This window comes from Conger conger, chromosome 14 (genome assembly GCF_963514075.1).
Source record: "Conger conger chromosome 14, fConCon1.1, whole genome shotgun sequence".
Taxonomy (NCBI): domain Eukaryota; kingdom Metazoa; phylum Chordata; class Actinopteri; order Anguilliformes; family Congridae; genus Conger; species Conger conger.
Window position 1 is genome coordinate 36603111 of NC_083773.1, and position 16117 is coordinate 36619227.

The following is a 16117-nucleotide window of genomic DNA, read 5'->3' on the forward strand; positions in this document are numbered from 1 at the left end:
CTCGAGACGAGTGCTTAATTATCCCGGGCTCTGTAAAGAAGAAGCCTTATTAAAAGAGGAAAAACAGAGGGAAGATTCTGGAAGTCTGTTTCTGTAAGGGCACACTATACCTGTCCCTCTCCACATGCCTGTTCGGCCATGACTGAGAGCCCAGTGAGAGTGTCTAATGGTTCAACCGTTACATTAAACATGGCTGCAGTTCAGGAGACACTGAGCTAGCGGTACAGCTCTGGAGCGGATCCAAAATGGCGTCAGGCTCTGTCCCATTTCCTTTCGGAATACTCCGCTATTACATTTGCGTATTACGTATGAAAGCAAGTCTTTTGCACAAAAGCTGGTAACAGAGACAGTACCTCACCACTACACACACACACACATGCACAAGCGAAAAAACAGACTGACTTGAGTCAAATACATAACTGTTTTGGATTCAAATACTTTTCTATGCTTTACAGAGCCTGTCTGGCATATTGGAACCAATGAAATGCTGCCAAAAAGAGCAAACCCTGCCTTCTGGTCTTCTTGGTTGGTTCAATTGCACCAGGCAAGATCAATCGAGCACAGAAAAGTATTTGAATCCAAAACAATTACGTATGTGAACCAAGCCTGACACACACACACAAACACACAGGCACGCACACACACACAGTCGTTGGTTAAATTTTTTAATATCACAGGAAAACACCAGCTTTCATGCCTGCACCTTCTATTGAATGGCGTGCAATTGCTATTCAGAAAAGCCTCACTGTTGCCACACTTCTGTACTGTAACATTTGGAACACAACACAGGTGTGACAACTGCAGCTCCATCCGTACCATTTCCAAACCTCGTCATATCACAAATAGTTCATCCACACACAAGCCATGTTCACGCTATTCTCCCATAGGACCTACAGACAAGTAAGCAGTCACTCTCCAAACTGTTGGTGTTGGTTAATTAAATTATAAGTCAAAATTAAGGACAGCTGTTGACCCATCATTGGGAAACATATCTATGTTACTCTGGCTACAAAAAAACTGTAAGATGCCACAGTGAGAAGAAGTACTTTTCCGATTCACGGGGCCCCCTTCGACGGTACTTTAACACGTTTAGCTTTCGTCTTTTTGCTGCATTTTTGCACCGAGCGTCAATTCCACCCTAAAACTGTAGCCTACTTATGATGAAAATGAATATTCTCCTCATAATTGCTGCACTGTACTAATTTCATAGTGGCGGTGGTTTCGGGCTGATTGGAGTGCGATCCAGCAGTGAGTCCTCGCGTCTCCGTTGAGATTTGCACCCCAGCTGGGACGGGGGGAGCGCTCTCAATCAGGCCATGAGAGTCGGGTGCGGCGCGGCGAGTCCGAGCCCCGGCCAATCACGACAGCCGCTCCGTTAGACTTCCAGAAACGAGACAGGGCTAGATGACGGCAGGGCCAGGTGTTTTGCGTTTGCCGGTGGAGACGGTTTCCCTCAGACTCTCGTTAGGCGGCGGGTTTCGTTTCCTCACGTTCCTTCACGTCTCCTGGTTTTCCGCCCCTCACTCCGGGGCCGCTGAAAAAGCTATCGGCCGGCATCGACGCTGCGTTCCTGGCTGATGTATAACAGGAACGCCGCCGCGGAGAAGGGATCGATGCTGGGGTGATTGGTTCAGTCCCGCTGGTGCGCAGAGAGGAAAACTCTGTCTTGTAGGCTTGTTTGTTTGTTTTTTTGGGAGGTTTTTTTTGTAGGGGTGGGTGTTGGTGTAGAGACTAATCAGCGGTGTTTTATTGCCGGGCTGGGTCTGGAAGCAGATTATGTTATGGATTTTTTACACCTCCACCTCTGCTCTCTCTGCCCTGAGTGCAGGAGGACTACCTTAAGGAAGAGTAAAGAGGTTCTCTCTCTCTCTCTCTCTCTCACACACACACACTCACACACACACACACACACACACACACATGGAAGCACACTCATACAGCATGCACACAAACGCACAGGCACCTATATATGCACGCATATACACGCATGCACACACACACACAAGTACACACACACACACACACAAGCACACTCATGCAGCATGCACACAAACCGACACACACATACTGTCTGCATACTGCCCATGCACACACACATGCACACACAAACACATACACACAGACGAATGCGCACACACACAAACAGGCACACACACATACACACAAACACACACATGAATGTATGCACATACACACACACACACACACACAAATGCACACAAATACACACACACACACACACACACACACACACATACTTGTGAGCAGAGGAAGCTCGGAAGCATATCATGGATTTTCCTTTTAGCAGCAGTAGGGAAAGCAGGTAGCATTGACCAGTCTCACCTCAGCTGTGCGATTAACCCGATCACTTCCCAATTAGCATTATTAATCACGGAGCGGTGTTCAATAGTGTCTAGACAAACACGCTTTCTCACATGTTCATCTGCTAGAGAATCGACTATAGGACACATGTAATCACTTACACATAACTTATGTCCTGTCACAAAAATTTTAAAAATAATAATAATAATAATAAAACAAATGAACACTGAAGAGATGTACATAAAACAGGCTTCTGACCTTCACACGCAGTGCACAGTCCATTTCATTTGTTTTCTAGGCTCCCTCGACCAGAGTGAGTGAGAACGCAAGTGCATCGACATAAGCTATCCAATCGCATCCCGAGGTCTGGTGCAGCTCGGCCAATGGAGCAGTGATTGCTCCCCGATGGCTTTTGCAACCCCGATAGTCCGTTCCTGCACCTGAGCATTGTTTCTGGACCATAGACCGTAGAAACAATATGGACCGTGCGCCTGTGACGTCACTTTATTGACAGTCCATGGGCTTGGGAGAAGAGTTTTGAAACCACGGAAGTCCAGCTATCGAGCGCCGCCATTTTGGAGCCAGACACTGTGCAGTAGGGAAATGGGAGCCTAATATGGGCATGGAGTTGGTAAAGGGCGGCTCGTCCAGTAAGTGTGTGAGATAGACTGCCTCAGCAGTCAACTGTCCCCGATTCGTCCACAAAGCATTACTATACTAACCTGATTGAGACTACGTTTTCTTCTGGGGAATACATTGTTTGACTTCATATTTTCACCGTATTGATACCATCGACTTACATTAAAAGGGGCGTTTGAAACGCTTATACTGGAGACTGTTATGTTCCTGTGTTCTGTGTGTTAGTTTATCATTTATCGTTTATTATCATCATTCTTGTAATTTATTATTTTTCGTATTCATGTCTGGTGTTCTGTTTATATTCCTTAGTCTTTGCACTCGTCTTCCCCTGTGATGTCTGAGTCTGAATGTTTACTAGCCCAGTCACTCCCCTGTCTGTGTGCCCCACTATTCGGATGTTTACGGTAGTTCCGGGGTTCAACCTTCCTTCCAATCTTGCATTCCTTACTTCCTGCTTTCTCTCCATTTCATGTTTGTACATAGCACTAATATACTAATCCCAACTAACATAGAATTTGTACAGTACTAATTATACTAACACACTAATATGTTTGTCAAACTAACAAACTAACATTCACTAGTTTTGGGTATTTGTAATTTAAATCACTTAACTAACTTACTAACGCATCTCCAGTTTCAATTCTGTTCTGTAACTCCGCCTCCCTATTCTATCACTGATTACTTGCTTAGTTTCAGCGAAGTATTCGCACCTGTCTCTCTGTATCTCTGCATCTCCTGATTCTCTGCAATTGTCTACTCTCTAGTCCGGAGCCGTTTGTATTACATGTGTCTTTGTGAATCCAGTCCGCATTTTCGTTTCCCGCTTGTTATTGTCCTATTACCCTTTCATGTGTCTCACCTGATGTTTATTTGTTAGACCGCCCTCACTCCCATGCCCCGCCTTGTTTGTCTCAGTCCCCTGTGTATTTATACCTGTCCTTTTCAGTTGCACGCTGCTAGTTTGTCTTGTCCTGTCTTGAGTCCCGAGCCCTGTATTCCTTCCCCCGGTTCTAGCCTCCTTGTTCCCGAGTCCTTGCCCTTGTTTTTTTTCAGTATTTCCGGTTTTGACCCCTGCCTGCTTCCCTGGACTCTTCTTTGCTTGTTGGATATTTGTACCTGTGCCTTCTTGGACTGACCCCCTGGTTTTTGACCCTGGCCTGTTTTTTGACGACGCTCTGTCTGCCCCTTTTGAAATGAAACCTGACATTTTTCTGCACCACTGTCTGCTTTTGGTTCCTCTGTTCCCCCCAGCATAACAGAGACAACCACAGTGGCACTAGTGAGCACCGTCTCTCAACAAAACCAGGAAAACAAAGCCCGGTTCTGGCCTGGTTGTGGCAAAGTCCCAAAAGCACTACTGCAGGTAACCATGCCAACCTTGAGCCGTGACACAACGGCTAACACATACCATAACATGTCAGGCCCCGAATTAATTAAAATAGTGCTCGGGGGTGGGTGAGGGAAGGGGACCAATTCAGAAGAAGCGGGTTCTCGGACTGCATCAGAAGACAGACAACGCCAGCGGTTCTCTAAACCTCAGTAAACCCCCTGTAACAGCAGTCGAGCCCTTACGGAATCTGTGTCTGCAATGCATTATCGCCAAGGTGGCAGTGGTTAAACTGACAATTTCACAGTTGGCAGAAAAAGAACAGATGAAGGAGGCATCCCACAATGCACCTCAGGAGCACAGAACACTTCAGTCAGCTGAAAAACATTGAGTACCATTGAAAGGAAAGGACTGTGTGTGAAATAAAAAACAAAGATTACAATGCACATGTGTTTAAAGGACTGGTGTACAAAATGGATACCATTTCAAATGTGTATCTAGTAAAACATTGAAGTGAATCATATATTTGTTGGATCAAATGGTACCCCCATAATAGATTTAACAGCAGAATATGGAATCATTTACTTACTGTACATATCACTCACTGGGAATTTAATGCACAAGTATGTTTTTTTCCAGTTTTCCTAATTGCACGTTCGAACAAAACTTTTCTCTACATTTCATATGCTTTTAAATGCTTTGCCAATGTATTTATTCCGATGATTGGTTGTGGCTGTGGCCAGCATATTCCAAGTGAGAGTTAAGTGGGAATGACCTTCTGTTAGCAGTTAGCCTGTGTCATAGCTAATCTGTATTAATGACCTCTGTACATCTACTGCTGTGATGAGTAAGTTACTAATGAATGAAAATAATGAGAGTCAGAGGCTGCTATACCCGTGCTAATGAAGACAAACATTGTTTTGTTGTTCTGGTTGGTTAACGCCAAGATTTTAATTGTTCACAGGCAGCTTGTGTGTGAAAAGCTATGTTTTTTTTCCATTTTCTACTGTATACTAAGCCTGCACATACTGTATATATAAGAACATTATCTTTGGTTTGTTTCTGCGTTTGAGGTTCTTATGCATTACAGTAGAAGATCAGAGAAAAGTCCAGCCAATCAAACAGGGCATGTAATCTGAAGTATAAGATTAATACAAAATGGTGACTGCAAAATGCAAATGAGTAATACTATTAATTCAGAAGAAACCTATATCAAAATTAGACAAGGGAGTGAGCTTAACGGCTGTTGCTAAAGAGTAGCCAACAAGGAAAGTACCGCTAAAAAAGGACCAGGATAAAACAGCCATTTTGCAAGTTTACAACTTGAGCCTAGTGTTGGTTATTTGATTGCACTTTATATGACAGTTACTGTTTGGGGAAATACCACTGAGGTGACTGATTTATTCTGACTCAAAATAAACTGAACTGAAATAAATATATAATTGAGGAAAACCAACCCACTGCATCATGAATTTTGAAATATTTTTTGTATTTCAAAGTCACTTTCTGAGTTCAGTGTTCCGAACGACCTTCATTCCACACATGTTTGGTTCTCTGAGGTTCATTGTATGTATGAAATGCATGTATGAAAGGCGTAATATAAAGGCAGGTGTTAAATACAGGCGTGGTGTTTGGTGAAAGGCTCTATATAAATGTAGGTGTTAGATACAGGTGTGATGTTTGGTGAAAGGCGCTATATACAGGTGTGATGTTTAGTGAAAGGCTCTATATAAATGCAGGTGTGAGATACAGGTGTGATGCTGGGTGAAAAGCGCTATGTAGCGGCAGGTGTGAGATACAGGTGTGATGCTGGGTGAAAGGCTCTATATAAATGCAGGTGTGAGATACAGGTGTGATGCTTGGTGAAAGGCTCTATATAAATGCAGGTGTGAGATAAGGTGTGATGCTTGGTGAAAGGCTCTATATAAATGCAGGTGTGAGATAATACAGGTGTGATGCTGGGTGAAAGGCTCTATATAAATGCAGGTGTGAGATACAGGTGTGATGCTGGGTGAAAGGCTCTATATAAATGCAGGTGTGAGATACAGGTGTGATGCTGGGTGAAAGGCGCTATGTAGCGGCAGTACTCACAGGCAGTGCACCACGGTGCGTCCGTCGCCCCCGTCGTACTGCTCCTGCCACTTGGCCAGGCGGCGCACCAGCTGCAGGATGGAGCGCTTGGACAGGGGCGTGTCCCGGTACGCCGGCCAGCCAATGAACTGGAAGTGCTGCACCAAGCGGTAGCCGTCCTGAGGCTGCAGAAACAGAGCATCATCGTGACCTTTAACCCCCAGACTCTAACCCCCAGACTGTACACACACACACACCACACCCACACACAGGCACACACACACACACACATACACACACACACACATACACACACACACACATACACACACACACACCACACCCACACACAGGCACACACACACACACACACACATACACACACACACACATACACACACACACACATACACACACACACACATACACACACACACACATACACACACACACACACAAGGGCATACACACACACACACACACACATACATACACACACACACACACACATACATACACACAGACACACACACACACACACAAGGGCATACACACACAAACACACACACACACACACACACAAGGGCATACACACACACACACACACATACATACACACACACACACACACACACACAAGGGCATACACACACACACACACACACATACATACACACACACACACACACACACACAAGGGCATACACACACACACACACACCACACCCACACACACACACACACACACACATACATACATACACACACACACACACATACATACACACAGACACACACACACACACACAAGGGCATACACACACACACACACACACATACATACACACACACACACACACATACATACACACAGACACACACACACATACACACATACATACACACATACACACACACACATACATACACACACACACACATACATACACACAGACACACACACATACACACATACATACACACATACACACACACACACACACACAGACGCGCAAAAAACACACACACACACACACACACACATACACACACACACACACACACACACACACAGACGCACACACACACACACACACACACACACACACACACAGGCTCAGTTTTGTGAGATTCCTGCGTTTCACAGCTCACCAGCCGTCTGCAGAAATGACCCTTGAACGATGGCAGACAACAGAAGAAAAGCCTGCCCACTCTGAAATGTATTTGGGGCGATTCTCTGATGTTCTAAGCAAGCTGCGGGTCTGGGGAGCCAGCAGGAGGTTCATTTTTAGGTCACAGATTTTAAGCATGTACTGACGTAGCAATACTGCGCAAATAAACAATAGAGATTCAGCTCAGGACTCAAGCAAGTATGTGAATTCTTCCATTTCAAAGGGAGTTGTGGTGAAACTTTTCACTGTTCATCAGTTTTCATTTGTTATATAGCTGACACTTAAAGCGACTTACAGTTGAGTAGTCTAGGCAGGGGACAATCCCCCCTGGAGCAATGTAGGGTTAACAACATCCATGCTGATCTTATTGTGTCTACATCGGTGATCCCAGTCATGTACATTAGCCACTAGGCTACATGATAAATGTAATGTAATGCAATATAATGCCACGGGCTGCCCCTACACCCTACGTTTGCTGTCGTGGGGGAGTGTGGGGTGGGGTAGGGGGGTCCTGGCACCACCCTGTCTTAAGGGGGCCGGTGGCCGGGACAGGAGAGAAGATGGAGTCGTCAGGCGGTTTCTTGGTGACCGGACGTGTGTGCCTTCCCTCCACGGTGAAGGAGCCATTTCACGGTAAATTTGCGATGCGTCTGTGCCTTCACGGCTCCCTGGAGCTCTGCTCCGACGGCACGGCCCGTAAATACTGCCTGTCAGCGACGGTTAGCAAAGGCCACGGGCGAAGTACCTGCCTGCGCTAACTCTTCCTGCTGCTGTTTCCCTCCCAGCTCTTTCCTTTCAGAGTTAGCTAATGCTAACGCTTTCAGTTCTGTTTACATTCAGTGTTAGCCGATGCTAATGCTTTCAGCTCTGCTTCCATTCAGTGTTAGCCAATGCTAATGCTTTCAGCTCTGTTTCAATTCCGATTTAGCCAATGCTAATGCTTTCAGCTCTGTTTACATTCAGAGTTAGCCAATGCTAACGCTTCCTGCTTCTGTTTCCATTCAGAGTTAGCCAATGCTAACGCGTTCAGATGTTTTTTCATTCAGATGTAGCTAATGCTAAATCTTCTTGCTTCTGTTTCCATTCAGAGTTAGCCAATGCTAACGCTTTCAGTTCTGTTTATGTTCAGAGTTAGCCAATGCTAACGCTTTCAGCTCTGTTTCCATTCAGTTAGCCAATGCTAACAAGAATTCTCACTTGAAAATGAATTGACAGTGAGTGAAATGAAAGAGTGAAATGGATTGGACCTAGCCTATGAGACAGGGACAGTGATTGGCTGGGGGAGAAGCGCACCCGTGCCATGTTGCAGATCCTGAAGATGCGGTTGATGATGTCCTCATCGATGTCGGCTGAGATGAACTCCACCTGGATAGGGCCATAGCAGGAGGAGCTCTTCTCTGGCCAGTACTGCATGCAGAGCTGAGAGAAAGATAGAGAGAGAAAGAAAGGGGGGAGAGAGAGTTGGGGGGAGGGAGAGAGAGGGGGGGAGAGAGAGAGTTGGGGGAGGGAGAAAGGGGGGAGAGAGAGAGGGGGGAGAATGAGAAAGGGAGAGAGAGAGAGAGGGGTAGAGGAGATAGAGAGAGCGAGGAGCGATATAGAATGATAGAGAGACAGAGAGGGGGGGAGAGATAGAATGATTTAAAGACAGAGAGAAGGGGAGAGAGAAAGAGAGAGAGACAGAAAGATAGATACAGAGACATAGTGAGAGACAGGAATATATATATATATATATATATATATATATATATAGAAATAGAGACAGAGAAAGGGGAATGATCGAGAGAGATAAAGACAGAGAGAGAGAGATCCAGAGAGATAGATGGAGATCAGACAGGGAAAGAGAGAGGGAGAAGGGGAGTGGGAGAGAGAAAGAGAGTTGCTGGGTTACACAGGTGTAACGCCCTCTACACACACACTCAGGTACGAGGTACGTTTGACACAGAGGGCCTCAAAAAGACCGCAAAACATTAAATCAGATAAGCACCTCATTTTCACGTTACAGCAAAATAAACATTACACTTTCCAGAAACCAACTCATCCCTGACACACACACACACACACACACGGGCAAACAGGTCATAATCTGCATACTGCAGCGAAACGGATCCATATGAAGGCGTGATCGTACATCCTAGAGAACGCATTACGGAGCCACGAATAAAATCAACAAGAGACGCGCTCCACCATATTTCTTTTTTCCGCTAAAAGCTGATGAAAGTTCAGCGCTTCGGAGGGAAGAAAAATAATAAAATGGATGGAATTTTCTATTCACTAAAGGAAAGTAATCGACCAAATCAGCTCTGAAAACTGCGTAATGTAGCACCCTAGGGTAAAATCCATCAGTTAGGTTCTCCAGAGCCCAGACACTCAGGAAGTATTAGCGGCAGAGCCTCCAATCAGCGCATATTAATACGGATGGGTATGTCTCGGTCTGGCAGAGTGCCAGGCTGTCGGCCAGATATGTTTGAGATGAAGTGAAACCGCTGGTGGGGTGAGGAAGGGGGTGACCATAGGCCGGGGGTGGTGGTGACGAAACGCCACGCGTGTGTGTGTGAGGGGTCACGCGTGTGTGTGTGTGAGGGATCGACACAACGCGTGTGTGTGTGAGGGGTCAACACGACGCGTGTGTGTGTGAGGGATCGACACGACGCGTGTGTGTGTGAGGGGTCGACACCACGCGCGTGTGTGTGTGAGGGATCGACACCACGTGTGTGTGTGTGTGTGTGAGGGGTCGACACCACGTGTGTGTGTCCCCCTACCTTGATTAGGCTTGCTGAGCTGTGGAGGAGTGTGAGTGTGTGTGTGTGTGAGTGTGTGCCTGCATGCGTGTGTATGTGCATGTATCAGATCTGGGTCAAATATGTAATTGTTTTGGATTCAAATACTTTTCTGTGCTCGATTGATCTTGCCTGGTGCAATTGAGCCAGCCAAGAGGACCATACGGCGGGGTTTTCACTGTTCACTTTTGAGAGTAATTCATAGGTATGTGTGTATGCGTGTGTGCCTGCATGTGTCCATGTGTAAGTGTGTGTGTGTGTGTGTGTGTATGCATTTGTCCATGTGTAAGTGTGTGTGTGTGTGTGTGTGTGTGTATGCATTTGTCCATGTGTATGTGTGTGTGTATGCGTGTGTGCCTGCATGTGTCCATATGTAAGTGTGTGTGTGTGTGTGCATGTGTGTATGCATTTGAATGTGTGTGTGTGTGTGTACGCGTGCGTGTGTGTGAACGTGTGTGAGTGTGTGTGTACGCGTGCATCTGTGTGAACGTGTGTGAGTGTGTGTGTTCGCGTGCGTGTGTGTGAACGTGTGTGAGTGTGTGTGTACGCGTGCGTGTGTGTGAACGTGTGTGAGTGTGTGTGTACGCGTGCGTGCGTGTGTGTGTACCTGTGCGGCGTCCATCTCGTTCAGCATCACGATGGAGGAGCAGTTGTAGTCGAACACCAGCCTCCAGAAGTCAGCCACCGTGTTGGGCAGTGGGTGCTGGGTCACGATGAAGGCCGCTGGCTGCTTGTGGCTCTAGAAAGCGAACAGAGGACACACACACACACACACACATCACGCTAATGTGCTAAATGACACCAGCCTGGGAATGAATCGGTCCAATCTCGGTCAGGCTCTTTCTCACTGCCTATCTCTCCGCTATAAACCAGCCGACCACTGTGCAGTTCACAGCCATTCAGTCAGAAATCATTTTCCAGGACGGAACCGATGTTTTCTAAACGACCGCATCGGTTCAGTGAAGGCAGGACTAACTCAATACCTGTGTGTGTGTGTCCGTGTGTGTGTGTGTGTGCGTGTTTGTGTGTGTCTGTGATCGAACACATCAGCTCAGTGAAGGCAGGACTAACTCAGTCCCTGTGTGTGTGCGCGTGTGTGTGTTTGTGTGTGTGTGTGTGTGCGTGTGTGCGCGTGCGTGTGTGTGTGTGAGGCTAAGTGGAGGCAGACTAAGGGTATGGCAATGAGACACACTAGTTGGTTGAATAGTGAAAAGAGGCGTGTCAAATGCAACACACTTTCGTGTACCACTCATCCGAGAATCTGACCAATGGCTAAGCGGCAAGTCCCTGGCATGCCCAATCGCTCTTGCAGTAAATGCAGCTCCCAGCCAGTGAGTTGGGAGTGTGTTTAGTTCCCTCCAGGTCTGACTGTCTGTGTCCTGACACTATTGGCCAAATAGAGTGAGTTCATCCTCAGGTAAGTGTGATTAAAAAATAGTGCCCCCAAACAATTTGGCGACCTCTGTCACGGCTACAAGGTTGATCGACATAGAGTCATAATGCGACCACTTTTCTACCTATAATAGATCAGTGTTTTTCACTCGTTGAATTACCGATGTCAAAAAACCTTACATTTCTGCCCCCCCATCGACCTCCATGACCGACGTTGAGGTCTAACCAATGTCAAAATGTGTGGTGGGTGCACACTCCGCTACTAAGCCAGGGGTCATCAAATCACGGTCGTCAAGGAAAGAAATCGCCTAGTTTTCCACCCTCCCTTTACCCGGGAGTCAGGTGTGAAGACAGTCTGGCCAATCTAATTGTTCAGTTAATTACCTGGCAGAAAAGTAAGCCAGGACTGGGTGTGGATTTGAGGGCCAGATTCGATGTGCTGATCCCTCGTTCTCCTACAGCAGGGGTGCCCAATCCTGTGCCATGGAGGGCCGAGAGCATGAATTCATTCCAGCCAATCACTACACCAGCTGTTTCACTAATTAACATACCTTCAACCAGAGAGGAGGCAGCGAATTATGGAAATCAACTGGAGTAGCGATTGGTTGGAATGAAAACCTGCATACTCTCGCCCCTTCCACGGCACACAATTGGGCACCCCTGCACTACGCCATTAATGCAAGATAGAAAAGACACTTTAATCACACAAAGCCATATTACTGCAGACAGAAAGCTGCCCACCACGCGATGTGTAGGGGCTGCGTTCCGATTGGTTGGCGGATGAACGCTCGAAGAACGTCGGGTGCAGGAAGGTGGCTTCCGTGACATGAGGCGGCATCATGAAAAGGGAAACTAAACTCCCTGACAAAGTTAAAGCACGTAGCTGAAAGCTAAACGACGCCAGGTGTCCGTAACGGTAGCGGGGCCGGCGTGACGGGAGCGGGAAGGAGGCGGACGCGGCCGGCGGTCCTGGCGGGTTTTCGGGTCTTGAGGTGAGGGAGCTCCAGCCGGCCGTGGAGGCCCCACGCTGTCAGGGAACGGCGGCGGCCCCTCCGCAGCGGGGGCGCGGTGGAGCAGGAGGTGGGAGAGAGCCGCTTTAAGGGCTCCCCAAGCGCACTTCAAACCGGCGGCTCCGGGCTCCAGACCTCCCCCTCCCCCCGTCCGGGGAGCGCTGGCCCCTTTTCCGAAGCGAGGGCGCTTGAACCGCGCGTTAAAACCTGCCGCGAGCCGTCGTACCCTGAGTTCATCCTCGCTCCATTAAGGCCTGAATGAACCAACATCTGTTCCCCAACTCCGACTTGCAATGAATGCAACTGTTACACATTCTCTTAAACGCGGTTTAATTAATTCCTTTTGGCCACTGCCGAATATGGCGCACTGTGTTTTGAATGGCCTGGATTAAGCCATTTTTCCACAACTCTAAATGCTGTTACAAATAAGGTGTGCTAATAAGCAATGTTTATGAAAAATATCTGCTGTGCTAATAACTCTAATTTTGGTAACTGCTGTACTGGGAAAACTGCTTGTGTAGAAACAGGGCTGCCCACCATGTTCCCGGAGATCTACCATCATGTAGGTTTTCATTTCAACCCTAATTTGGCACTCCTGAATCTACTAATTATCAGCTAAACAAGATCGCTAGCTGTTGAACGAGGTGTGTTTTTTAGGGTAGATTTCCAGTAACTTTACTGTGTGTAATTGTGAGTGAGAGGTCACCCTGATCTGTTGTGTGTAATTGTGAGAGAGAGGTCGCCCTGGTCTGTTGTATGTAATTGTGAGAGAGAGATCGCCCTGGTCTGTTGTGTGTAATTGTGAGAGAGAGATCGCCCGGGTCTGTTTTGTGTAATTGTGAGTGAGAGGTCGCCCTGGTCTGTTGTATGTAATTGTGAGAGAGAGATCGCCCTGGTCTGTTGTGTGTAATTGTGAGAGAGAGGTTGCCCTGGTCTGTTGTGTGTAATTGTGACTGAGGTAAGGCCTGGTCTGTTGTGTGCAGTTGTGAGGGAGAGATCATTCTGGTCTGTTGTGTGTAATTATGACTGAGAGGTCACCCTGGTCTGTTGTGTGTAATTATGACTGAGAGGTCACCCTGGTGTGTTGTGTGTAATTGTGAGTGAGATGTTGCCCTGGTCTGTTGTGTGTGATTATGACGGAGATAAGGCCTGGTTTGTTGCGTGTAATTGTGAGAGGTAAGGTTCCAGGCCTGGGAGGCGGAGGAGCTTACGTCCATGAGCGCCGCGTTGATGTAGTTGCTGGACTCTCCGTCGACGGAGATGAGGAAGGGGAGGCAGCGGTCCACGGAGAGCACGTCCATGCTGCGGTTCTTATCGTGGTTTCTGGGGAGCAGCCCCACGCTGCAGTCTTCAGCCCGCACTCGCGGGGTCACGATGTTCAGCGTCTGCCAACACAGGCCGCCATTTTGTTTACATTTACATTATAGTTACGTCTATGTGTTTTTGACATACCATCCATTTATACAGCCGGATGTTTACTAGAGCAATTCAGGTTCCTTAAGGGTACAACGACTGATAATCAATTCATACCCCAGGAGCATTACATTTGAACTGCTATCCTGCTGAAAAAAACCAGCTCAAGCTAGGTTTTGAAGCAGCTGTCAGCTGGGTTACCAGTTCAGACCAGCTGTCAGCTTGACAAGGTTTGAGCAGCTCAAGCTATGTTTTGAAACAGCTGGCAGCAGATAAGCTACCAGCACTGGCTGGTTGACCAGCTCATACCGAGCTAGCCCTGCTTTATGACCAGCTTGGCCATGCTGGTTGACCAGCTCAGCATAACTAGACAGCTGGATTTTACAGCAGGATAAACTGTACCTCTGAGTGTCCCAGTAGTATCACAATTGAACAACTACACTACTGCAACACATACCCTCTGAATGTCCCAGTAGTGTTACAACTAAACCGCTACACTGCCGCAGCACTGACCCTCTCAGTGTCCCAGTAGTGTTACAACTAAACCCCTCCACTGCTGCAGCACTGACCATATCTCCAGCTCATTTAATCCCTGTCAGTGATGCTTCACACGGTGTTGTGTTCTGCTGTTGGCACAAGGTTTAAGCAAATTTGAACCTCTGTTCTTTGACTATCAAATTATAATTTAAAGCACACACGGCTGCTCTGTATACTGTATGACCTGTCAGAGGGAGTGCAAGAGAAAGGAAGATTCATCAGGCAACAGAAAGCAATACGGAACATCAGAAGATAAGAGTCAATGAGCGCATAATGAGGAGAACATGCCAGTCAGCTCATCTAGAACATAAGAATACATAATGAGGAGAACATGCCATCAGCTCATCTAGAACATAAGAATACATCTTGGCTTGTCATTTACTAATGGTCCTCTTGAAAACTTTGACCACACTCTATTAAGCCTGTATACAGGGCTGTATTTCAAAGCAAAGACTCATCTTAGCTTCCCAGTTACTCCCTGCTCCTGCTGCCTACTGATTGGACGGGCGAGGGGTGAGTGAATGTCACCTCCTCACCTGAAACTCGTCTTTGATCTGGCTGGAGTTGGTCTGCGGGTCCAGTCGGCTGATGTTGTAGTATATGGCCCTGAACTCGCACACCGGGATGGCCGTGTTTCCGCACAGGCAGGCTTCCAAGATGGCGTCGTGCACGAAGACGTACTGCTCCTGTGAGGGGGTTGTGAAGCATAACTTTCCTAAGATTTTTTTTTCATTTTGTTTTTGCTTTGACAATGAAATACAACTCCCATCAAGCATTTCACCAACATCTCACAGAAACCATAGACAAAGACTCTGCAATGAATCATGGGAACCTGAGTCCGAGGATAGGTGGAAATGACTGCATTGCTTTTCAAGACAATGGACTTACAAGGACTTTCACTCGCAGGTCACGTTATCTTGTAAATATGTGCTTCTTGAAAACACTTTGCTTACAAAACTACAGGTACAGACACTCGCAAATCAAGGTCTTACGAGCACCCATTATTGTACAGGCCTGGTTGACGGTTCTTTCAAAGGTTCCCAGGATGTGACATCATGCCTGAGCCCCAAAAGTAACCCTTGGACTCTGCCGTGGCCCTAGTCGTCATAACACTTGAATCTGCAAACGGCCTGAAGAGTGATAAGCACAAAATGGCCGCTCCATTCACACAATAGAAAAAATAAATAAATACTAAAGCCCATAAAAGAAGAGCTTAAATTATGCCCTGTATCTGTAATGAGATCCAGTGGAAGTGCAGCTTTAAAAAAAAACAGCACGGTACACATAAAAAAAAGAATGCTAAAAAAATAATCTCCCATGCTGCCCCCTGCCACACGGTCAGATTTCCGCACATTTTCCCCTCAATGATGCTGAAGGCTTAAGGGGCCCTGACGCTAATTGCAGGCCTTTGATCCGGATTGGGCTAAATCCATCTACCGTTGACCCGGCCACATCCAT

The 16117-nt window shown here is 46.9% G+C and overlaps 1 protein-coding gene across 1 annotated transcript in view; it reads right to left on the reverse strand.

Moving 5' to 3' along the window:
• The window catches only part of ptprt (protein tyrosine phosphatase receptor type T), a 323151-nt gene that overhangs the window by 9431 nt on the left and 297603 nt on the right, over positions 1-16117 (reverse strand). The window contains exons 28-32 of the mRNA XM_061219124.1: positions 15196-15345; positions 13921-14094; positions 10915-11046; positions 8824-8949; positions 6380-6543 (exon numbers count right to left, since the gene is read on the reverse strand). Of these exons, the coding sequence (XP_061075108.1) occupies positions 6380-6543; positions 8824-8949; positions 10915-11046; positions 13921-14094; positions 15196-15345 (746 nt within the window). The remainder of the gene's footprint in view (positions 1-6379; positions 6544-8823; positions 8950-10914; positions 11047-13920; positions 14095-15195; positions 15346-16117) is intronic.